Source organism: Lichenostomus cassidix, chromosome 5, assembly GCF_008360975.1.
Source record: "Lichenostomus cassidix isolate B80296 chromosome 5, HeHo_3.0, whole genome shotgun sequence".
Lineage (NCBI taxonomy): Eukaryota > Metazoa > Chordata > Aves > Passeriformes > Meliphagidae > Lichenostomus > Lichenostomus cassidix.
Genome location: NC_139486.1, coordinates 9675337 through 9700719, shown reverse-complemented (window position 1 = coordinate 9700719; position 25383 = coordinate 9675337). Strand labels below are relative to the sequence as shown.

General features: G+C 38.9%; 1 protein-coding gene across 10 annotated transcripts in view; it reads left to right on the top strand.

Moving 5' to 3' along the window:
• The window catches only part of MARK3 (microtubule affinity regulating kinase 3), a 60280-nt gene extending 35481 nt beyond the window's left edge, over positions 1 to 24799 (top strand). For 2 of the 10 annotated variants that reach the window (XM_085061280.1, XM_085061278.1), the window contains 12 exons: positions 54 to 290; positions 397 to 516; positions 1221 to 1320; positions 1575 to 1687; positions 2455 to 2608; positions 3683 to 3900; positions 9203 to 9306; positions 13935 to 14099; positions 14827 to 15084; positions 17450 to 17476; positions 22102 to 22146; positions 24249 to 24799. In XM_085061280.1, coding sequence (XP_084917406.1) covers positions 54 to 290; positions 397 to 516; positions 1221 to 1320; positions 1575 to 1687; positions 2455 to 2608; positions 3683 to 3900; positions 9203 to 9306; positions 13935 to 14099; positions 14827 to 15084; positions 17450 to 17476; positions 22102 to 22146; positions 24249 to 24594 — 1887 coding nt within the window. In that variant the 3' untranslated portion in view covers positions 24595 to 24799. The remainder of the gene's footprint in view (positions 1 to 53; positions 291 to 396; positions 517 to 1220; positions 1321 to 1574; positions 1688 to 2454; positions 2609 to 3682; positions 3901 to 9202; positions 9307 to 13934; positions 14100 to 14826; positions 15085 to 17449; positions 17477 to 22101; positions 22147 to 24248) is intronic. The other 8 variants (XM_085061283.1, XM_085061287.1, XM_085061284.1 and 5 more) reach the window with 8 other exon arrangements.
• Positions 24800 to 25383: the final 584 nt, after the last annotated feature.

The following is a 25383-nucleotide window of genomic DNA, read 5'->3' as shown; positions in this document are numbered from 1 at the left end:
GCATTCTAAATCAAGTATTGTATCCGTCTTACAAACCATTCTTTCTCTTCCAGGCTGAAAATCTATTGCTAGATGCAGATATGAACATTAAAATAGCTGACTTTGGTTTTAGCAATGAGTTTACAGTCGGAAATAAACTGGACACATTTTGTGGCAGCCCACCATATGCTGCTCCAGAGCTCTTTCAAGGGAAGAAATATGATGGACCTGAAGTAGATGTTTGGAGTTTAGGTGTTATTCTTTATACTCTTGTGAGTGGATCTCTTCCCTTCGATGGACAGAACTTAAAGGTAACTTTTTGTAGAATATGTTGGCCATGTTTATCTAATATTTTATCTAATGTTTTAAGTGATTTGCTGCTTACAACCTCCTGTCTGTTCTTGCTCTGTTACCAAGGAACTTAGAGAAAGAGTGCTAAGGGGAAAATACAGGATTCCTTTCTACATGTCCACAGACTGTGAAAACCTCCTCAAACGCTTCCTGGTGCTAAACCCAACAAAAAGAGGCACTCTAGAGGTAATTGCACAAATAAGGTGCATCAGAAAGCTAGACATTATATTTTGCAAAATACACGTTTGAGCTGTAACTTGTTATTGCCATATTGTTCCTGTTCATATTTGGAGTGGGTTCTGGAGGTGGGATTGTTGATGAAAACACATGACCCTTTTTAAAGATCTTGTTTACTGGGGTTGTAGCACACCTGACTCCAGTTGCTTTCAAAATCAATGTGTCACAACACTTTCTGTCATATAACTTTTCTTGGTGGTTAGCTTGTGGATTCCTGCATTAATGGATTATCTACCACATTGTTTTCCACATGTTCAATTGTAAACTGGAGGTACTAACTGTTGTAGTTGCCTTCTGCCTGCCTTTTGTACCATCATGGAAGAGAAAAGGCCAAAACAGAGCTTCCATGGACTTCTGTTAGTGGAGCTTGGAATTCCAAGGCATGTCAAAGTTGTCAAACTGCTCCTAGTCTGCATTGCAGGCTTTTGGCTCTCAGCTGTGAGCTGGAATACAGCTGACTGGGGAGCAGCTTGCCTTGATGTGCACAGTTGGTTCTCGTCACTGGAGCAAAGCAAAACTGAATAGATGCTGGGAATGTTGTGGAAAATAAAAACTAGGAAGGACCTTAGTGTTATATAAAGAAATTGTTCTTCCTACAGATTGTTTTCGTTGCTGGTAAGTGTACTTTACTAACAAAACTTTTTTTTTTATAGCAAATTATGAAGGACAGGTGGATCAATGCAGGGCATGAGGAGGATGAACTTAAACCTTTTGTTGAACCAGAATTAGACATCTCGGACCAGAAAAGAATAGGTAATAGAGTACTTTCCAGAGCATGATGCTGTTTGCATGATGTGGGAGGGGTTTTTTTGTCCACTACCACTCTGTATTTATTTGCCATTTGGAAAAAGTAACTAATATTTTAAAACTGATACTTGATCAGCTTTATGTTCTAAAAATGAATAATTCTGTTTTAATTCTTTAAATGTTCCATGCTTTCTCTTGAACACTCAGCCAGCCCAAACATCAGAGTTTCTGTTACTTACAGAATATCTGTTTGGTTTTAGATATCATGGTAGGAATGGGATATTCTCAAGAAGAAATTCAGGAATCCCTTAGTAAAATGAAGTATGATGAAATCACAGCTACATACTTACTTCTAGGAAGGAAGTCATCAGAGGTAAGTACCATTCCTAAAACTGCAAAGAAGCAAATCAGAAAGTGTCCTTAGCAAAGTTAGAAGCAAAAATTAAGTCAGTTACAATAGGCATTGCATTCCTGCACAAAAACCCATTGCACTTAAAGTCATGTTGTTCTAATCATCAGCAGTCCAAATGATGCAGATTTGTTCTCACCTGATTTTGAGCCAGTAAATTCTTGCCTTTAGACTCTCCAGAACTGCCCTGTTTGCTCAGCAGTTACTCCTCTGAAGGATTTTGTATGCAGTTACTGTCCTGTCTAGTCTAGGAGCTCAAGTGTGAATATGCCAGCTGTAACTATTTTAAAAGAACCAAGGAGCAGGACTGACCAACCTGAAAAAGTTCTTGCATTGTAGATTACCTTTCCATATGATGCTGAGAGGGCTTGGCATCAATAAGCTGCTCTTGGTTCCTCTGCTGGAGGAATTGGTGTGGTGGCCTCTACAAAGTGTATCCTCTCTTCCTGTTAAAACCTCGGAGAAGTCTGAGGGGAGAGTTCTGAAAGGACAAATGGATTTTCTTTACTGATTATCCTTTGAGGAGCTGCAAATTCTGCTGAGTTTTACCTAAGACAGTCGTACAACAACCCAGAAGAAGATGGGACCTCTTAGCAACTGCCTGTGCCATCACTAATTTCCCATGTAGCAGAGCCATCTTCCGCCTCCCTGTTCCTTCTCCCATAATGTGGTGGATGTTTTAATTTGTTTTGTCTGAACTCCTTGTTTTAATCCTCTCATTTGTATTGTAGTTGGATGCAAGTGATTCAAGCTCCAGCAGCAATCTTTCACTTGCCAAAGTTAGGCCAAGTAGTGATCTTAATAATAGCACTGGACAATCTCCTCATCACAAAGTTCAGAGAAGCATATCTTCTAGCCAGAAACAGCGGCGGTACAGTGATCACGGTGAGCATTTCTCATTTTCAGTGTTGCAGAGTACAGTGGCTTCCAGTTCTGCTCGGTTTCTGGATTTGTCTCCATCCCCCAAGTATTAGGAGGATGACAACAGCGTAGTTTACAGCATGGTGGTTAAATATTTTAGTGAATAACTGATTTTTTTTAATTGGTTTTGTTATAAAGCCTTCAAAAGAGCTTTTACAGGAATGCTGAATACACCAACTTAATTCTCTTGTTCTGCCTTGTGTTGTCCCTTACATTCCTGAATGTGCTGGCAAAGTCTTGTTACACAAATTGAAGAGAATGTTGCAACCCCCTTTTTCATGAAAAGCACAGCACTCCTCCCCCATGCTCTTGTATGTCTGTTCAGCTTTTGTTTTCTTTTGACACTAGTAGGTCAGCTTGTGTCTAAAACTTGAAGAAATGTCAGTTTGCCAATATTTCTGGTTTCCTGTTTCCTGAGGGTAGTGTCACTTGGTTGTCCTGCAGGAATTCCATTTCTAAAGAACAATGACTCTGACAAACTTACAAATCTGCTTAACGAAAGTGCAATATAGTAGATTAGGATTTTCTAAATGTCCTAAACATCCTCCTGCTCAGACACTTAACTCATGAAAGGAATCCCAGTTTAGACCTACATTGAAATACCTTGAGTGCATTGAGAGGTTGCTTTCAATGGTGAGTCTTCTGGGATGCCAGTTACTGGGTTTTTGGATATTTTTAAAACGTGTTTTAGCTATGTATTATATACTTACATGTTTATGTATTTATATATATTTTATATGTCTGTGTATATACATACTTATTGATTAATTCTTATTAAAATACCTAACTACAAAGTTGGTGTAACTTGGTGTATCCTCTTCAGGTGTAATTGAGTTGTCAGAGAGCACAATCCTGACACACCCACAGGCTTTACCCAGTGTCCAGGAACCTGCTAAAGCAAGAGGGAGCTTGGGACTGTTGAAGGGGCTTCCTCATTGTCAGGTGTTATGTTGGTGAATACATTTCCATTGTGGTGAAAAATAGCTACTGAACTTCTGAGAAGAAAAATCCTTTTCCTGTTTCTTTTGTTTGTTTAAGCTGGACCATCCATCCCCTCAGTAGTGGCATATCCCAAAAGAAGCCAGACTAGTACTACAGACAGTGACCTCAAAGAGGAAGGAATTCAGTCAAGAAAATCCAGCAGTAGTGCTGTTGCAGGAAGAGGAATTGCACCAGCTAGCCCAATGCTTGGAAATGCCAGCAATCCCAATAAGGCTGATATTCCTGAACGTAAGAAAAGTTCAGCTGTCCCTAGTGTAAGTATAAATGTTTATTTACCAAAACCATGGAATTTTTGAGGTGTAAAAAGGTGTTAAACATGTGATTTATCAGTGGTGCTGATTTTACTTTTCATTTATCAAGAGTAAATGTAGGTATTTTTCCCCTTGCAGTGTCAGCTGCTCAAGTTACCTCTTAGTAGTCTGGAAGTAGTCAGTATTCATAATTAGTAGCTCTTAGTAAATAGACACAATTTAGGTTTTAAAAAACGTAAAACAAAAAAAAAGGTAGTCACATTACTCCTGATATCTCCAACTATTCCTCTGTGGCCTCTGTACAGAAGAATGAAATCTCTATTTTTGTTATTCTCTCTTATAGTTTCATGTGTATAAGGAGTCACCTAATCTTTGTCCTCAAACATGCTATTTTAAGCCATAGTTATGTTGTTAAGATTATCAAAGAAATGTAGTTCTAAAAACTCTTCAAAGGTGTATTTCAGTCTGTATTCAAAGCAGTGTGCCTGGCTTTTGTCCTTGTGGGCTTCCCCCACCTGCCTCTAAACCACAACAACAACAAGAAAAACATACAAAAGGAGCAAAAGTAGTGAATGTACATGGTTTAGCAGTAGGCAGTGTGCCAAGAGAAAGAAAATCCTTTGTTCAATTTGGATTTAACTTGCGGTCCTTCCCTCAAAGGCAAAATTGGAAGATAATAATGCTTCAGTCTTGTAACATTTAATTTCAAAAACTTTGGGATTTTGTCTTGAAAAGCTTCCTTCTTTTCAAAAGAAAAAAAAAAATCAGTCCTTTGTTCAAGTTGCAACAGAGTGATTTTTATTTTTTAACTTATCCCACAAAGCTGTCATATTTGTTTGGTCATAATACTCAGCACCATTACTTACAACAAATGAGAACAGAACTTCCTGAGCTGCAGCCTTTTGACAGACTGGAGCAAAAGAAGTAAAATGAAAATTGTTTTACATTATTGGTCCTGTATTGTCAGTTGGCTCAGTGGCTAGTTGTGACTTGGCTCGACGATATCAGCACAAGGGTTTCCTTGGAAAAACACATCTTCTACTGTAGCAGCTGTTATTCATAAATGTGAACAAGAACTCAGGATTTTGGGGGACTCTCTTTTGGTTTTTGTGGTCCCCCACACTTTCCCTTTGTTCTTGATCAGTCCAGAAACCATTCAGATTTTTTTTTTTCTTACATGACAGTCCTTAGCTATTGAATCTCAAAATGGTAGGATAATCAAATCAGTTTTGTCCTACATCTGACTTTACTTGGTATTGTATGGTGCCTTATTCAAGAGATTTGTGTCACAGTTACAACATACTTTACATTCAGTATCTTTTCATCTGCTGTTCTAAGCCACTCCCAAATCTCCAAATGGAGATTTATTCCAGTAGGCTTATTCCAAATTTCTTACTACTGTACCTGAAATAAAATTTCAGCTCATAACCATAGGATACTTCCCTGACTCAGTGTGCAACTGTTCCAGCTGATCTTTTGCAAGCAGTGATACCAGGTGGTGAACATGAAATCAGTCTTATGCTGTCACTCAATAATTAGTGTTTAAAATTGTCTTTATAGCTTATATTTATAGCTCTTCACACCAGACAGTGCAAACTCTCTTATTTTTTTTCTTTCTTTCCCCCTGCTGAAGATGAGTCTTTGGCTTTCTGGTTGTTGGGGATGAAGGGAAGCGCTGACTTTTTACAGATTTCCTGCAACTGATTAGGGAATTCTGTTTCTTACAGTGTTGGCATGCATCTAGATGGAAAAAGATGATTGGAGTTACCATATTGTCCTGAGGTTGAAAAAAGTTTGAGGTGAAGAGAGTTTCTGTTCTACTGAGCACTGAAGTTCTAAAACCTGTAATATGATGGAAAAAATGCTGAAGAGATGGAAAAATGCTCTATAAAAACAATTACTATTTTGACAGAACAGCAAAAGCAGTAGAACCAGTCCTTGCTGGAGACCCTTAGTCAGTTGTGTGCTACTCTTATTAAATAACAAAGCTTACAAGCATGCACTTAAGGATAAGAGTTGTGCTTGTAGAGCAGATAGCTAAGTCTGAGACTGGAGTGAGTGGCTCCAAGCTGTACTTCTAAAGTTGACAGAGTGTTTAAACTCTTGTAAACCAAATAGTTCTGCAAGCTGAACAAGAACACATCAAAAATCTTCAAGCTTATTAGGCAAATACCAAGTTAATAATAAAAACCTGCTACAGGCATTGGCTATTTAGCAGGAATTGGTAACTCTGTGTTTTAATAATTCCTTGTTTATTTCTTAGCACTTTGGATTTTTCCTCAATGTTGCAATAAAGCTGCCCCAGAACCCTTAGAATAGCCTTAAGAAAACTGGAAGAGGAGACTAGGTGGTACATTTGGAAAATCATCCAGGACCAAGTACTATACTTGTGCTCTAAGTAAATAGCTTGGTTCACTATTGTAAGTCAGAAGCTGGTTTTCCTTGCCTTGGTGTCTCTTAATTGGAAAATAGCCTGCCTGAGCAGTGCACACAAGACTCTCTCTAGGAAAAGAGGAGGACTCTATGGCACAAACCCATCCTTTGTGCTGTGATTGGACCTTGTGCATGTGCTCACAAGTCTCAACGTGTGCTTTTGCTGTGTCAGCTCCTCCAGCAAAGAAGGCAGACGATGCCATGAGGATGAACTTAAGCAGCTAACCCTGACCCTAGGGGTTGTCATTCCATCAGGGAGTGGGTGCTGTTGACACCAGTTTCCAGTGCTGTGCACCTGTGCTGTTTAGTCATGTCCAGAGATTAACAGTCTGTAGATTGGCTGAACAAAAAAGTCACAGCTGAAGAGCTTCCTTGATGAATTGTGAAAGGTCATATACTTTCACGTATAAGAAAGTGTAAAGGCCCCACTACCAAGACTATTCTTGCTAAAACTGAAATTTGAAACCTTGAAATGCTTAAATCTCTTCTCCTGACCTCTGAAATCTGAGCCAAACAGGAAAAAGAAAACATACTGATGCTTCCATTTTTGCATTTCAAAATGAGCTGGAAAAGTGTGTCCTTGCAGTCCTCTAATTTCAGATATGAATACCAAAACTTGCCCTCTCCCAAACCTTAAAATATATAGTATTAAATACACAGTCTCTGTGGTCCAGCACAGAGATTGCAGTCTTGTCTTTCCAGATGTGCAGCATGACAGTACATTGTTATGTTATGTGATGTCTTCTCAGGGGAAACCAATATTTCATGTTCAAAGGGAGCAGGTGGAAAAAAGGAAGCCTCTGATTATTGTGCTTATTTCCCACCAGACGACCATTGTTGGATATTTTAGGTGCTTCATTCTCTTGTATGTTCAGAACACTGTACAAAATGATCTGCAAATACCACTAAGCAATACTTTACTGCACCATTGTTTCGTGAGGCCTCCACAAAATGTCCTGCACTGTGTGACCTCCCAAGAGCATATAAACAAAACCTCACCTTAGGTGCACAGCTTTCATTGCTGGCAAGCTTAGTAAAGAGAGGGGAGTTTGCAGAGTGATAGATGTCAGAGGAAAGTAGAAGCATTATTGGTGGGGGTTTTTTTAAACAAGTAAACATATTTGAAGACAAGGGATATGTAAGGAATAAAGTACAAGGAAAGGGCCAGGAAGATTTCTGCTGGTGCTTGGCACATGCCTATCCCTAAGGAGTATCCAGTGAAGAATGCTTGAGAACCCTTCAGACAGCTGTGCATGCATCTTAGGATTTAATTGATTGTTCTACTGATCTAAAATACTCTTGGTAGTCTTTGTACTTTTTAACACCAGGAGGTTGTGCACTTCACTGTTGCATTTTCATTTGTAAATTTTGTAAAAAGATGTGTAACAAACAGGTCAGCAGTCTCTTAGACGAGATGTCTTCATTGTTAAATATGCAGCTCAAGGACTGTGTTGCTTGAGCCTCCCTAGATAGCAGATATTTTGCTTTAAGGCACTGGAGGAGCTTTTGCTGGTTATTGAGAATACTCCACTTTAACAGTTTTATTTCAGGTTTGGAAACAAAAAAGGTTTGGCTACTCTGCTTTTGTGCTTGAACTAGTTTTTCCTTTCTTTTTTGTTTTAATCCTTCTTGCCATGACTCTCTCCTGTGACCGTTTATGCAAAACCTTTTCTTAATGCTGTTTTTAAAATCCGCTGAGTTTCCCTTGTCCATCATAGCATAATTCTTCAAAGAGCTCCAAAAGGTTAGTTGAGCATGAAGTCCCCTGCCTGATTCTTAGTGGCCCTCCTTACTCAACATGTGCTTATCCAGGTGCTGACCAGTCATTCCCTTAAGCTGGCCTCCTCCAAGACTTTCCCCAGAAGTGATGTTTGAAGTTAAGAGCCTTTTTTTGCTTCCTGCTTTGCCCCGTGATCCTTTTCTTTAAAGAAAACTTTTAAAGGTTTTTTTTCCACTTTTTCAACCATATGCAGTTTCCTGTGTTTTGTTCTTGGGGTGGGGAGAAAAAATACAAAGGCTTGCCAGCTCTTACTTCCTCTGCGACCTGGGGGTGCATGTTTGTCTGGACCACCATGCTTTTCCTACAGTAATTGCATCTAACTCTTTATAATTCTGTTATCTGTGAATTACCTATAGCTTCTCAGTCGTTCCTGGAAAATTGACCGCCAACTTGGGCATATCTCCACCCTCTTTCTCTGTAAAGACAGAGGCAAAGTAATTCTATTTCTTTTCTCCCCTCTAAAGTAAGGTCTGTAGTTTAAGTTCCCCTGGTACTCTTGTCCTCAATGTATTATTCTTGTATTTAAATGTGTATTTTAAAAAATGTCTTACTAAAATTCTCTGCAATTTGTCTCTTATTCTTCCCTGTTTTTAAAACTTGTCTAGTGTTTCATAGTATCTTAATATTTAAAAGTCCATGTTTACCTTCCCACTGAATTTTACCACATTTGTTTGTTAAGTCTTTGCTTTTCCTATCTTGTTTAAGGGTATGATTTTAACTTAAAGGAAAATTCTCCAAGCTACAAGTGGTAAAGTATTTCGAAAATAGGCTATAAAGACACAGGCTATCCAGATGTAGAAGAATGCTATGTATGCTGAGAATTTGTAATTCAGAATATTTGTAATTAATGACTTTAAGGAATAATAATTTTGAGCCATGAATATGAAATACAAGAACTTGTTAGAATTATTTTTTCTGATTGTATTGTTCCTTAAAAATACTAGATGGAGTTTGTATATGAAGTCATTTAATTATTGTACGTTTTAGAACTGTGTAGAACTAGCGTTAAGTAAAAAGCCTTCAACTGTATGCAGACTTAACCTCAGAAAAGCCTTTTGTGGGGAATAACAAGCCTATGTTTTTTAATTGTAGAATAATACTACCCCTGGAGCAATGACACGGCGCAACACATATGTTTGTAGTGAAAGAACCACTGCTGATAGGCATTCAGTGATACAAAATGGCAAGGAGAACAGGTATATGAAATGTCTTCCTATGGTGTATGTCCCTTGTCTTCACCTTTCCAAAAAAATTGTAATGCCTAATCTAAAAATCAGTAATATTCTAATGTAATTCTTAATGAAAGGTGAGTACAGATCTTTGATTATGGAGCACGTGTAAGTATGCTGGTGTTTGGGTTTTTTTCCTCTGTTTAATTTTATAGTCTTTATACTTAGAATGTAAAAGGAAGTTTCTAATTTCTGGTTAAATACATTAAATATTTGTAGCAGCCTTCATCTTAAATCTGTTGTGAACTCCTGTGGCCAAACAGCATACACCTGCAGAAGACCCTTGTTTAGTGTCAGACTACAAAATCCATCTCTCTTGAGCCATTGTCTTTTTACATTTCACTCTAAACTCTGCTTCATTGGGGTTATTTAAGGTACCATTTTTTGCTGCAAAGTCTCAGGGAGAAGGTAATTTTTCTGAGCAAAGATGAAATAGTGGTAGGCCATTGTCTTGGACTAACAGTGTTCCTTGCTGGTAATCTGGCAGTCTAATTGTTTCCCAGGATTTACAGAACTCAGCTGCTTCCCTCCTCAGGGTATCTCCATATCTTGAGTGAAAACAGAGAAATAACAAATCTCTTCTTACTTTACTGAATGAAAGCCTGACTAGAGCATGAATAGAACTGGAGCTAACCACTTCATGTGTTGGCTCTGTGGTCACATCTGTTGCCGTCCTCTGCAGACTGAGAAGAGCTGTCAGAAATCATGTAATTGTGGACATAGCTATCAGGTATAGAGTAGCAACTGGGAGGAATGCCACCAGATTTCCTGGCTGGCTGAGGAATTTTAGGTTCCAACCCTTCTTCTCAGAATTTTACTGCTGTCAAAAGCTGGTAACAATTAAGTAATTAACCCTTACCAGGAAAGCACCCAGATTGCTGGTACTTACAGGAATGTGTACCCCTCTCCTGCTCTTCCCAGTTTTCTCCACCCCTCTATAATTTCATGATATTTTGTAAAGGGTGGTAGGAAAATACCTATTTTCTAACTTGTGTTGATGTTGGCAGAAGATCTGCCATTTTTTACATATTTCCCCCCCTCCTTTTGGCAGTTTATGAGGAAGAGGGGCAAAGTTGTGATGTTGAATGGAAAGCCTGTCTGATTCCTGGAGCCTAGAGGGATAAGGAGCATGATTTCAACCCAGTCTCTTCCTCCTAGCTTTCTGCAAATGGAAAGTGTATCAGGAAGGAGTCAAGTATAAGTTTAAAGAGTGCCCAAAGTGTAGTTGGCCAGCTGGGCCTGCAGTCACCTGTCTTGTGAAGTACAGCACAGCTATTTGGTACTGTCTCTTGGTTTGTCTGTCTCAGCCTTCACTGGTTACTCCTTGTTAATGTTACAAGTTGTTTAGGGTGAAGCTTACCATCCTTTCTCTGATTTGATATGTTAATAGCTTTTTTCTTTCCAAATGCTCTTTGAAAAAATGAGTCTTTCTGTCCATAATAGTTTTGGTAATTTTTTATTACTTGATTACTTGGTTTAATACCATTTTTGTTCATCCTTAAAATAATATCTTTGCAGTAGCTTGTCTACAATTTATTTGTTACATTTTTAAAAGCTGTTAGATACTGTTTACTAGGAATGCTTGAGATTTAGATGTTCCCTTAATTTGGGAGTAACTTCATACTCATAAGGAGCTATCTTTTGAAGTAATTCTTTTTCCTCAGCTTTGAATTTCTCAGCACACTGATGTTTTTCTGGTTTGTCACATATAGACCTTAATCCCAAAGTTGAGTAGCACTTGGCATCTATATTAGTTGTACTTTATATTCATATTTGGTTATCCTTGTGTAATTTACTTTTTATTGTCTGTATGATATTTAAACATCATTCGCTCTTTCTACAAACTAGCCTTATTTGGGTCATTTGAAATGTCTGAGAATTTGTATTTTCACTGTCAGGTAAAAAAAGTCTTTATAGCTTTTATCATGTTTTTTTTTAATTACTACATTCATTACTCTTTATAGAAGGTTAAAAAGATAAAAGGTAATGAGAATGCATTGCTAATTGTATTACAGTTGGAGACTTGTCATTGTCTGAAATGCTTCAATACTAAACTGCATGTTCATTTTGGCACACTTTCAGAATTACTGTGATCTGGCACAGAATTCATAATTTACATCTGAATGTATTTTGTTGCTGTAACTGGGTAAAGCATTGACTGGTTACATGAAATGCAGGGACTTTAATGCAGGCAAAATCAGCACAGCCAGTGATGGAACTGGCTCTTCAGAATTAATCTTAAATGTTATTGTACTCTCAGCTTGGGAGAAAGTAACCCAATAAACTTGTTCTTTTTTTTCTTCTATGAAGCAAGATCTGAAGTTGAACCTGGGTTTTGTACATACCCAAAGTTTCATTTAAATTTACTTCTGTGCTTTTGAAATATCTGTTGGTGGCAAATGTTACAGGCTGGAGTAATTGCTGTAAATTACTTGTTACATATTGGATTTTAGATTTTCCATAGCTTGTCAGATATTGACTGTGACCCAGTGAAAACTTGGGAGACTTACCCTAGAAGGCAAGATGCACATATTTAAAATCTCTATTTTTTTCTGTAGAGAAAATGTTAAAACATTGCTTGTTCTGTTTTTTGTCTTGTACATTGAATTCTGAGAAGGCACTGTTTCTGAAAGTATGAAGACTTTAAAGAATCAATAGTCAGTAGTCAATAGATCTAATGTTGGAGAAAGTAGTCTTGAAGACCAGTGCCAGACTGGTGGAAGCAAAGAGTTGTAAGTCTCCCATCTCTACTTTAACACATTGTGTGGCTGACACAGGCATTCTGCTGGAGACGACTGTTGGCTTTCCTCCAAAGCCTGAGCATTAATTAATGCACTTGGGGACTCATGAAACACTCTTCATAATGATAGGCAATTGCTTTAAATCATTTGTAACACAAATGATTTACAACAGCTTCAGATTTTTAATAAGCCTTGGCACTAATTGGTGATTGTTAGTTTGCTGTTCCTGTGTTCCCAGGCTAGTAATCCGAGGAAGCTGATGTCTGGCAAAGCATCAGAGGAGGTCCCTTATTGATACCTTTAGATGTCACATCTTTGGAGGCAGGTGACTAAATAAATCTTGGGTCTCATGTTGTAAAACTAGATTCTTTTGCAGCAAATGTAGAGGAAAGGAGCTGGAAGAGCTTGAGAGGCTAGTGACCAATTACTTGACTTCAGGGTATTGAATGTTCATTTTCTTAAAATTTCTGAATACCCTAGGGTAATGTAAATGCTGAGCCTGTGTTGAAGGCTTCATTGTAAGTAGTGCTTGTAGTTCTCATCCTGATGGATTCAGCATTGGTGAGATGCATGCAGGGCTCAGATGGAGGTTTTTCAGATCCCAAGAAGTTAAAAACTAACCAAAACCAAGTATATTTTGCTAACCATTTTAGCCAGCAGTTCAGATGTCTGTGGTGTTTTGTACTGGTGCTTTGGGAGAAGTGGGTGAGCTGACACTTGTAGCTGCACTAGCATTCTCCTCTCCAAAGTCTGATATGCCAGAATTCAGTAACAGGACTGGAGTTTGTATGTGTAACCTTGAAGTAAGTTGGAAGTGAACATGCAGTGTCATGAAACTGTCACTGAGAATTACTGATTTCTTAACCTCAAGCAATGTTCCTGAATTACAGTTGTCTTACTTTTAAAGAAAACTTCAGATGAATGGCATGGTGGTGTGGTCTGAAAGGCCCAAAGCATCTTGTGACTTCTCACTTTTCTCCTATCCTTATCATTACTATATAATATCATTACTATATAATGTGAAGGCTGCAAAGAGTATTTTGGCCTAAAGAAAGAAATCAATTTAATGCTCTTATTTGCACATATTATACAGCTGGCAGCTTATGGGCCATTCTGCTAAGACAGTGCTCTATACTTTCCTTCAAAGCCTGAGTGGTAATTTGGAGAATTTAATGTTCGTGGTCAAGCAATATGAGATGCTCTTCAACAGTCATTCCTCTCTTCAGAGAACAGCAAGTGTGTTCATTGCCTACTATTTGTACAGGTTCATTATTAGCAGCCTTTTTCTTTTGGCCTCTCTGGAGTTGTTAAAGATCATGATATTTTTGGTTTCAATTATACATGAGGTCCCTCAGTTATCTGATGTAGATTTGACAGCTCGCCCAACTTCCACTAATTTCTTTTAACATCGATACATTCTAAAAACAAAGGATTTTGCTGTAGTAATGGAGCTATTATGAGTCTTTTGGAAAGTGCATTTGGTGGGGGTTTTAATGCATTGTTTATTGTTAAGAGCAATACGAGTTACATCTGTGCCTTATTCCAGTGCTTTGGCACAGAATCCTGAGTTATTCAGGTTCTGTATGTCAAGGAGGGTATCACTGCAAACTAATGCTGATGGTAAGAGCATGGTCACTTCATAGATGTCCAGTGCCATGTAAAGTAAGGATGCTTTTTAAGGGGAGTGTAGGGTAGTTACTGCTGTTTACATAGAAGAGGGCTATTAGAGTTCGTGTTCTTTGATAAACCAGTTAATAGAAGGAAAAGTTTGCTTTTTTTTTTCTATGCAGTAGTTTGTTGTTGGTCCATCATGCTCTTCTTTCTGCCTCTGCCTGAACCCAAACCCCCTCGCAGCCTGACAGAAATGTTCGCTTACGCAGCTAGCCCTGCTTCAGTTTGTACCACATCCTTCTCCAGTGTTCGGCTGCGACATCAGAAGTCGATGTCCATGTCAGCCTCTGTGCACACGAAGATGATGTTGCCTCCAATAGACAATGGCGCAGATAACTTCAGGCCTATGTAAGAACCAGAAATCGTTGTGACACTAACTTATACCCACTGCTTCTTAACTTTGTGCTGTGGAATTTTAGTCCTAGATCGTTCTAGTATATTTTGCCCACAAGATGTGTGTTTCCTCATTTTTTTAGTCTTGTTTACATTTGTCTTGTGGTGTGTCAGGCTGTCTGTGACATAATCCTGCAATAGTGAACCTTAATTTTTTTCCTATTGTTAGGAGTATTGGACATTCCCTATTGTCAAAGTTTGTGGGAGACTTTTAACTGTGTATCCTGAAGGACTTCACTACTTGGAGCGGTTCGCTTGTAGAGAATTTTGTGTAGGATACTTTCAAATTAGCAAGACTTTCAAAGATGTATGTATAGAATGTGGAGGGAGAGACATTAAAGTTACCTGTTCTCTTTCCTGGGAGGAAACTTTACCGGTCTATTCTTTTATCAGTCTTCTCACTGAAACGTTGTAGGCCTGGTTTATCTGGTCTTTTCCAGGATACTCCTGTTGCACTTTTCTACCTATGTAGGTTTCTGTTTCGGCAGCCTCTTAATCCTAACTTCTTACAAGTTTTGGTTCCATACAGTGCTGTAATAATGTTGGTATTTCCAACCCTGGCCTATATAAAAGTGTCCGCTTACGCTTTACTGTAGAACGTAGTGTTTTGTGTTTCCTGCTGAGCCGCAGTGCCCGCGTGAAGGCGTTCTAGCATTGTTTCTCTGTTTGTTTTCTGCCCTAGCACTATTCCCGATCAGAGAACTCCCGTTGCTTCAACTCACAGCATTAGCAGTGCGACCACCCCTGACCGTATTCGTTTCCCCAGAGGAACGGCCAGCCGGAGCACGTTCCACGGGCAGCTCCGCGAGCGCCGCACCGCCACCTACAACGGGCCGCCCGCCTCGCCCAGCCTGTCCCACGAGGCCACGCCGCTCTCCCAGACCCGCACCAGGGGCTCCACTAACCTCTTTAGCAAACTAACTTCAAAACTAACCAGAAGGTAAGCCTCTTCAAATGTTAATGTAACGTTTCTGGGGTTTTTTTCTCTTTTATAGTAGGAATATCTTGTAGCTCATTGCTTAGGTGGTTTAGTCCACATTCCCTGATTAATGGCTTAAATACTGCAACTTAAAATGCAGTTGCTTGTGATTTTTTCATACCTCTATTTTAGTTACTGAAAACATTTGTTTTTAAGAGTTGAATCAAATGGGATTAAACGTGAGACAGTTTGGTCTGTGCTGTTTCTTCTGTGCTCTTCAACCTCATGTTTGAGGTATGAATGCTGCAGAGATGAAACATTTCAGCTGAGTTGAAAAGATGCTCAGTGGCTGCGTGGTCCATCAGTAGATGGTGTAAACTAAGATCCCAGTCTAGATATTTGATGTAGCATTAGAAGCTCAGGTTGTGTTCTCCACTCACTTAGTCCATCCATGTTTCCAGCATAATTTTGCTGGCAACACAGAAATAGAAATACCACAGGTGGAATGGTAGGGACAGAAGACAGAAGCTCCTGTTAGCAGTAGTGCTGCCACAGGCCATCTTAAAATAATGGCAGTGTCAGGGTTTCAGTCTAGGCAGGAGTCTGGTCAAACCTTGGAAATCTTACTCCTGTTTTGGCTTTTAATTCATGTGCAGTTTCTGTGTTTGGTGTGAAGGTGTAGTGGTCTAGCCGAAGTCTAGCTTCAGCAGGTGTTGCTCCTGCACTAACAGTTTTTATTCTAATTCAACTTCTAGTTTCAAGTCCATGTGTTATTTAGATTAGATGCTACAAATCCTGAAATTGAAAACCACTTTTCTTTCCTTCTGTATTTAAAACCTGTCAGTTCCCATACCATATACTTCAGACCACTGATCTCCACAACTTGTGTTTGCAGAATTGAGGGCTTGTTTGTCTTTGCTTTAAGATAATCACCAAGCTTTTGTACACTCCTTATCAGGTGAACTTTTTTGGACAAGATCATTCTGATCTTGGCCTGCTAGCTTTTGTTTTAAGCTAATACCACGTCAGCAACAAGCCATTTCCTTCCTGTCTGTTTTATGAGTATAGATGCCTCCCTGTCAGTATCCTCTGTAGTCTCCCATTCCTACAAAATAATGCTAAGCGAGACTTCAGTTTTTCACAAATGGCTGATTTCAGTTTAGAAAGTGAATTTCTTCAAAAATGTAGAAGTTGCTTCTGTGCAAAACAAAAGTACAACAGTCTGGCCTTTGATAAATGTTTTAATTTGCTCAGTTCTCTGCCAGGTAACACTTCCCTGGGAAATACTGTACTGTAGGAAATTTGGTTTGGGTCTTTCCCCTTCTTTCTTTGTTGCGAGAGAGAGAAGTTTAATTTGAATATTTTTTAAGTGTTAAGCCATCTGCTTTATGTCAAGTGGAGTCTTAATCAGCCACATCCTTTTGGCACTTCTTTCTTTCTATACTTTTGTTTGTAATATCCTTACTTAATTTTCCATTTGACGTTCCAAATGTGGACACTCAAACTGTGAACATGCAAACTTTTCACTCAGTTGTTTAGGCAGTATTTAAACTTCTATCATTACCTCAGAGTTTCAGCTTTTGCAGTGCAGTGTGGTTTTCTTGAAGAAGTTTTTCCCCACGACTTTTGACAGTAGTTTAAATTCCATCTGGACTTGATTAAATAACATGCAGTTGTAACACAATAGCACAGTTACAGATGATTAGTTTGCACTTGGAGGATCTCTTGCAGTTGGGGCTCTGTTATATTCAGTACTGTACAAACTTACTGAGGAGGTGGATAGTGCCACTGAAGGACATGGTTATGTTTCTTCCTGTTAAATAAGTTTTTAAAACCTTAGAACTTGTTAATTTATGATAGCATTCTCTATGGGGAATCAGAAATCTTGGTTATGAGCTACTTATGTTCTGGTGTAATTGTTACAGCTTCTGCAACTAAAATAGATAAATATTTGAGGCAGTTTTTGGCACAACATGGCTGACCTAACGTTATGAAGAAAGGAAGAAACCTAACTCTGAAGATACTCAAGATATAATTATAGTAGAGTTACTGATTTTTGCTTTCTATGGGAAATATATGAAGAAAATCCAAACATATTTTTACCTGACCTTGCAGTATTTGAGTTTTAAAGTGTTTTGACACCAGTTCATATTTTAATTCATAATAAATACTGGTGACATATTTCCCTGAAAAATTTGAAAGTTGCAGTGCCAAGAGTTTGACTCTTCAGACCCTAAATCATCTGCCTAATCTGAGAATGTATTGAAGTGTAATTTAATTGTGCATTTAAAATGAGGTCTTTTTGCATGTTTCGCTCTAAATGCCTTTTTCAATTTATTTTGTACAAATTTTTTGTTAATTATTATTTTGGCTTAATTTCTTTTAGAAACATGTCATTCAGGTTTATCAAAAGGTAGGATTTATTTATATTTAAAAAAAAGTGGCTCCTGCAATTAACAACAGATTTGGCTTTTCTAGCCTTGGTTTTCTGAAAACTAAACTTCCTGCTGAGAACTAAATACTTTCTTTCTTCAGAGGAAAGCATAGAATAAATCCATTAACTCATGATGATACCTAAGAATCTGTGGCACCATCTGTGTTATATAACAAGATGCTAAGCATGCTTTGTGAATTCTTCTTTCTTTGATAGAGTTGGTAGTGCCAAAGTAATTCTGTTCTCTGTACTAATACACTTAGCATGCTTATGTTTGAAGAATGAGGTGTTTGATAACAATGATGAAAGTATAAACAAAACATAAGGTTACAAGCAAATAAAGGTAAGTGATGTTATATTATCTCTCTGTTTATGATATTTAACAGAAAAAAAGGTTTGAAATATTGCCTGCAGCTGAGCACAGTTTTGAGTTGAACAGTTTTGTGTGGAAGATTGAATGAAGATTCAATAGCTGTGTATTTATTTTAAAAAGGAGTGCATTTTTTGAAGTGAATTGCAGCTGAAGTGCAAATAGAACACTTCAGTTACAAACAAAAAGTACAACATTTATGCAAATTTATTAACAAAAGGGAAAAGCTGAGAAGTCTGATTCACATTTCAAGCCAAAGGATTTAATTTAGTTTTGCAATCTGGGAATGAATCAAGCTGCTATATATCTCATTAATCCACTATGATTCATGAAAATCGCTTATACAATTTTGATGTGCAGGTAAATTTTCCAGCAGAGTTTTGTAATAGCCTGTTTACTTGTACCATGTATTGGAACTTCTTAAAGGGTAGTACTTCCAATTTCCCACTAGTGATCAAAACCAGGGAGATGGAGCCAAAACCAGACATCTGGTTTAGCTTTCAGAATACAAGGCTGTGCACGTGACTGTAATCTGAAGTTAGTCAGACCATTTCAAGGAAGTGCTTAGATCAGGGAGTCCTGAGATATGTAAATTGCTGCCTGAGTGTGGATTTATTATGTACAGTGTGAGGCTAAAGGTACCCTACCTGATGAACTGAGTAAATTCCATGCCATGGTGATAATAATCAGTGCTCTTCCAAACATGTCTGCGTTTGGAACTGGTGTTGGTTGGCTTGGCTGGCATTGTCACAGCTGACTTGAGAAAATGCAACAGCTTAGTTAGGGAAAGAAACATCCAGCACAGCACCCAGCTGGAACTGAGCACTGGCAGTGGCTTTAACCCATCATGCATCATGAGCTGTGGGGTGCAGACCACTCCTAAAACAAAGGATTGTGATCTCTGCAGCCCATCACAGCTGGATGCATCTATGTTTGTTCTGAAGAAAGATGGGAATGCTAATATGAGTACAGTTTTAAACTAGAAACCTACTGTTTAAATTTGAGACTTTTTGTAATTTTTAGACAATAATAAAAAAAATTACCTGTGACTTGAGGCCAGGGGTCTTAGACCATTGTGGAAATACCTGCTACAGCTTCCACAAATATGTCTTTTTGAATAAGAAATTTGCAAAATCTGACACCACCTAAGCAGCACCAGAGTGTGCTTTTTAAATTCTAAGTGTCTGTGGAGTCCCTCCATACCTGATCTGTGTGTAGGTATAAAAACTGAAGTTGCTGGAGCTTTTGGCAGTTTCTCCTGGGTATATATGCTATGAATCCTACTGAGCTCACTGTTCTGAAAGAGCTACAGTAAACCAGTAGCACATATACATAGAGCCACATTAGGGCAATAAATGTAGATAATCAGTCACTCCTTGTTAAACTGCTGAGTTTTAATATTGTACTCAGTACACAGAGGTATCAAATATATATATATATGTGTGCGTGAGTGTATATATATATATCTTTTGTACTATGCACTTTCTTTGCCAATGTGCATATTGTGGAAGTCTTTAACTTTCTTTTTCTGACAGCAAAAATGACTCAATGTTCTGGATTTTATTGCAGCATCATTTCTCCATTTCCATAAATTGATCTTTTTTTATCATCTTGCACTTTTTGTTGGTTTTCAGTATCTTTTTAGACAGTTTTCTTTGTGTTTACTTGGATTTTTAAAACACTATACAAAGATGTAAAGAACAGGAAGCACAGCATAACTTGGGACAGATGTGTGGAAACAATCAGATTTGTGAAAGCCCTTCACACACCATAAGGTAGATGATGTGCAAGCATGGCATAACAAATGAAAACACAGAACACAGAACTTGTCTATGTATTTGTTCCATTCTCAACACCAAGGAGCATCTTGGTCCATAAAATCAGTTTATGTAAAAACACAAGCAGAAAATTTAGGGTGTAAACTAGCATGGAAGTGAAGATTGTATTAGCAAGCAAGAAGGCCTCAGGGCTGCATCTGACTCACAAACCCCAACCAAAACAATCCATGCAGTACAGTAAGTGGCTGTTCCCAGAGCAGCAGTGCTGGGCTGTGGAACTGCTCCATAACCATGTCTGTCATGAAGGAAGGAGCACCTTGAGGGATTGGCACAGCTCTCCTAAGCTTGGCACAATGGCTCACATTTGAGGCTGCATGTCACTGAATGCAGTTCCTCCTGCTCAATGAATGGAATGTTGATGCATGGAAAAACTGAACAAAGAGGATTTTCTGAGGGGCTTCCATGAGAGAGTGTTTATTCTTTCAAAGTGGCAGGTATATTGTAAATAATGCCCTTTCTTAGATTTAGAGTAGAGTGGTTTACAAACTGAACGTTTTGGCTTAATTTCAGACTGAAAAGAGTGTCAGAACATCATTAGGGATTTTTCCTTACAGACTTCTCTGGACAGATTCCAGTAACAGTAAGGCTATTCATTGTTGGGAAAACTGGTTGTGCTCCCATTTTCTGCAACCTTTGGCAAGCTTCAGAACAAAACACAAAAAGTCCCACAAAAATCCATAAATGTTTGCAGCTCTTAACAAAGCTGCCATCTTCCACTACGTAGAACACAGAAGGCTCTTTGAAGTTCAAGTACTCTTAATTTTTCAGTGGAGGAGTGTTTTCTAACTTGGTGGTTGCTTTGCCCAGTAAAACAATCATCTGAAAGGGCTGGATTTGTTCAGCTGATACACATGGTGGTTCCTAGCCACCCTTTTTTTTTTTTTTGGTCCTGTAGAGCTGTCACAGAGGATGACTTTATGGACTCTGTATACACAGACATGAAAAATCTTTTTCCACGTTCTCCTATATCCACCATAGAGAAGTAGCGCAGCATCTCATAAAAATAGCTACCATAACTGCCCACTTTGCATTGGGACTTACCAATTGTTTTCTTCTCATTTTTTCTGTATCTTTTTTGCTTGTGGCAGCTGTTTATTTGTCAGTGACACTGTCCCCACTGTACCTCAGAGAGCAGAGTTCTGCTCAGGTGCTGCCACGACGAGGAGCTCACAGCTGAGCACCTTTGTACTCTCTGAAGTTGCAGTTGCTTTGCAGTAGCACCTGAGTTGAATTTGGGCCAGCTCTGTGACCCATGCAGCCAGTGCTGCCACCCTGTCCCTCACAGTGCCAGCACAGCACCTGCTCCCCTGGGACAGGGACTGCCAGAGTCATCTTGCAAGGCTGATCCCTCACCACAACCCTCAGAAGGAAGGAAAGGAGGAAATCACGCCTTGTAACACCCTACACACCCCGACAGAAATATCACTGTGCGTCAGAAAATAAGATTACTGTCTTACATTCCTGTCCCTAGACACCTGCCACCCAAACTGCTGACATAGTTCATGTTGCTCAGGGGAGCCATGCACTGCCTTAGTCTGGATAAGAGTGTTTTTACAGGCAGCATCCCTCTGAGCAGAATTACTGCTGGTATGTTGAATCATCCTTCTGCAACAAAGGGAAGGTAGAGGAAAATAATTTTCCCCTTAATTCTGCTTGACCCTGGGCTTTCAGTAGGCGGTAGTGATCAGCAATGTAGCTTTAGGCAGTGCAGGAAGACAGAAAGCTTAAGCTTGCTCTTGGGTGGGGAAGATGCCCCTGTGTGGGAATTAATAGGATGGAGCTACCACAACTAGAGAAATTTTGGATTTACCTGTTAATGTTCTGTTGAAATGTATATGCATCTTCTTCTTTTGCATTAATGTATTTTCGTATTGTTTAAACACCTCAGATCTGATGTGCATTCAAATACAGAAGGTGATCAAACTTGTCTGTAAATAGTTTTGGGTTTTTTTTCAAATATATACTTTATTCTAGATAAAATTTTTAAATAACATCAGCCTAAAAATAATTGGGAGTTATTTTTCTTTTAGGGGGTACTTACTAAGTAATACAGTCTCTTCAGTATGCTTTGTAACCTTAGTTTCACATTTTCTGCTTTTAGAACTTCAAATTTATTCAGTGAGTTCTACAGATCTACTACATAAGCATACACTGTTAAAATTAGTTATGGTCAGTTTAAAAACTGTAGTTTATAGACTTCCATTTGGTTTGACAATATGTTACATTCTGAGTTTGGCCTAACCTACCAAGTTCTTTACATCTTTGTTGTTTTGTATTTTAACACACCTTTGGTATGATTGCAGTATCTTTAGCAATGACTCAGATATTGTATATTGTAGTGTAAGATTTGTCTTCTCTTTCCCACTTCCTTTTGCTTCTGCACTCTTTTCATTGAGGCTCCCGACTGAATATGAGAGGAACGGGAGATTTGAGGGCTCAAGGTGAGGGTAAAATTTTTGTTTAAAATGTTACTTAGGTGAGTTTGAACCTTTCTCCCCTTGATTATGTGGCATAGTAGCTTCAGGCAGCAGCTTTTGTTTTATGTGAATCATTGGAACTAAACGAAGAAGCATTTCTGTCTGCAAAACAGCTATTAAAGCACTGATTGACTTGGTTCTAAACTTTCATCTTTCCTGTTGCCTTTTCCCTTGTGTGGTTTTTCCTTTTTTTTTTTTTTTTGCATTTTAGTCATTATAATTTGCTGTTGTCGTGTAGATGTGTAGATAAGTGGTCTCTAGTGAGGCTGCAAATGTGTGGAATAACCACTGAAAGGTGATAAGATATTTCTCATCTCCAAAATCACAGATAGTGAAATATTTTTCATGTTATAATCTTCTTCCAAAATTAGCATATCAAAAAATACTAGAAATTATCAAACTGCTGGTTTTGCCAACAGTTTTCAAGTAGAAAAAGCTTCCAAAAATAAAATGAGCATTGAATAAAAGTTGGGGTTTTCTCTGGCCCTTTACAGCCTTAATAAATTAAAATCTTAAAACAGAATACTCTTCAATTTGCATGATGAATTTTACAACATCTGCAAATCACATTGCACAGTCCTATGACTCTCACAGTCACAAGAAGTCTTTTAATAGGAGAATTATGAAACGGGTTATATTTGAGAAATATATTTATTTAGTTGTGGCCTTGCTATCACTTTTTATTTAACTTTTTCATTATTGCCTGCTTAATGGTAGTAGAAAAAAAACATGGTGTAACCATTGCCATCTATTTCAAAGAGCAGCTTGGCTTATTATGGAGGCTCAACATGAGACCTAAACTGCATGGTTTGGGGTCAGTTAGGTTAGCTATTTTCAGAAAATAGTTAAGTATGACAGTCAATATATTTAACTAAATTTGAAGAGGTGACTGACAGTGTACAAATATTCACAAAGCAAATCTGTATTTTGTCCCTGGGGGTCCAAATGTACTTCCTTATTCTTTAGCTGCATGACTAGTGATTTTAATTGAAGTAGAAGAATGATTGCAGACTAGAAATTTCTGGAACGTTTCTTTCCTTTGTCCTGTATAACTTTACTTCTCCATAACAAAGGAAAAGCTTTTTTATTTAAACCAAAAAAACCACACCCTCAGTATTTCGTGCTTCATCTCCTAAAACTGTGACAATAATGGTAACCCTCTCACTCACCATCTTTACAAGCAATGTTGAAGAGGTGTCTAACAGTGACTTCCAGCTCTCTTTGTGCACATCAGCCTCAGAGGCGCTGAACTGCAGAGCTTGCAGCTGCAGAAGATTCCATCACTTGACCTCTGTCAGTCGTCAATTTAATGAATGATTGACCAACTTACGAGGAAGCATTTCCTCTCTGAAGGCAACCCCCAGAGCCTGCAGCGCAGTGTGTCCCTAGGGATCATCTCCAACACACCCCAGCCATGAAGGCCAGAGTGTGACTGAGCTAGGCCAGTCTGGGGGTTCATGTTGACCCTGGGCAGCAGGTGGGTGACTCTGGTCCTGCTGGCCTTCCTTCTGCTTGCAGCCAGCTGCTTTGGGGCTCCATGGGCTCTCACAGGGCTTGGTCTCCCAGCTGCTGCACAGGAGGAGGTGCAGAGGAACCCCCAGCACCTTTGTGCATGGGCTCAGCCCATTCTGTGTAAGTGGGCACCTCCCTTGGCCTGGGCTGAGCACCCTCCTGTCACAGGGAGCTGTTATTTGAATGTTCCAGAAACTTCTAGCACAGAGCTGGCGTTTCAGCCGCCCATGTGGCCCAAGAATACAATTTTGAGCAGAACCTGCCTTAAAATCAAATCATAGGTGCTGCATGTAGTTCTGCCTCCAGAAGGTCACTGCCCTCCTGCTCCTGAATCCAGTGACTGCCAGCTGTGTCACACCTCGTGCCATACCTTTGTTTCAGCCCCAGCAGCTAAAGCTTTCCCCCAACTGTGTGTGTACAGCAGCAGGGCTTGGCTCTCAGCCGGAGCCCCAGTGCTGCTCTAATGGGGTGCTGTGAGTTGAGTGTTGCCTTGACTAACGTGGCCCCTGGGGAGGGGGGCTGGCCCTGCTCACTCCGAAATTCCTGTCTTTCAGCCGCAATGTAGCTGTGGATCAGAAGGACGAGAACAAGGAAGCCAAGCCTCGGTCGCTGCGTTTTACCTGGAGCATGAAAACCACCAGCTCCATGGATCCCAATGACATGATGAGGGAAATCCGAAAGGTCCTGGATGCCAATAATTGTGACTATGAACAAAGAGAGCGTTTCTTGCTTTTCTGTGTCCATGGAGATGGGCATGCGGAAAACCTTGTACAGTGGGAGATGGAGGTGTGTAAACTGCCAAGACTGTCCCTGAACGGAGTTCGCTTTAAGCGGATATCGGGAACATCCATAGCTTTCAAAAACATTGCTTCCAAAATTGCCAATGAGTTAAAGCTGTAACAAGAAAAAATAGTTAAGTTGTAAATTAGTTAGCAATTTAAAGTGTTTTTGAGAATTCTGATGGAAATGTATAGAATAACATTTAGGCAATAACTTCTGCATCCTTCTGAATAGTGATATTAAAAAAAAGCTGCTGAGCTGGGAGGGAGAGTTGGACTTTTTTATAAGTGCACTACAGCATTAAAGTTGCCTACTATGTAAAATATTACCCCTTCTGCTTTATTTCCATTGCTCCTAAGTCTTTGACAACGAATTGAGACACAGAATATATTCATTTAAATATGCCTCCTGTTTGTGTGGATGTGTGAATGTACAGTATGTGTGTATAATATATAAAGTATTATATGTAAACAATTCATTTACAACATCGAGCTGTACCAGTACCTCTTTTTGGGCTAATTTTGGTGCTAAAAATTGAAATGGCCAAGGAGGAAACACTTGAGTTAATATTTAAAATGACTGAAGCGATAACCAGTAAACGCAGGTTTACAGTTCACTGCTGTGTTAAGAAAAAAAAAAAAGTGTGTGAAGGGTTTGGATTTATGGTTGTGAACATTATTAGTCCTGTTTTCTAAGTAGATCTCATGAGATGATTAAAAATTCACTTTTACTGAGTAAGTCTTGCATTATATTTTGCCCACCTATTTATTATTTAAGTCTGAATCAAATTTTAATAATGTAGTTAATTTGTGCATTAATATTTGGGTAAACGCTTCCATTCTTCTGCTTCTGCTAAACTACTAAAATTGTATCTTTGTCCTTTTGGCTTGTGAGTATTGATCGCAGCTA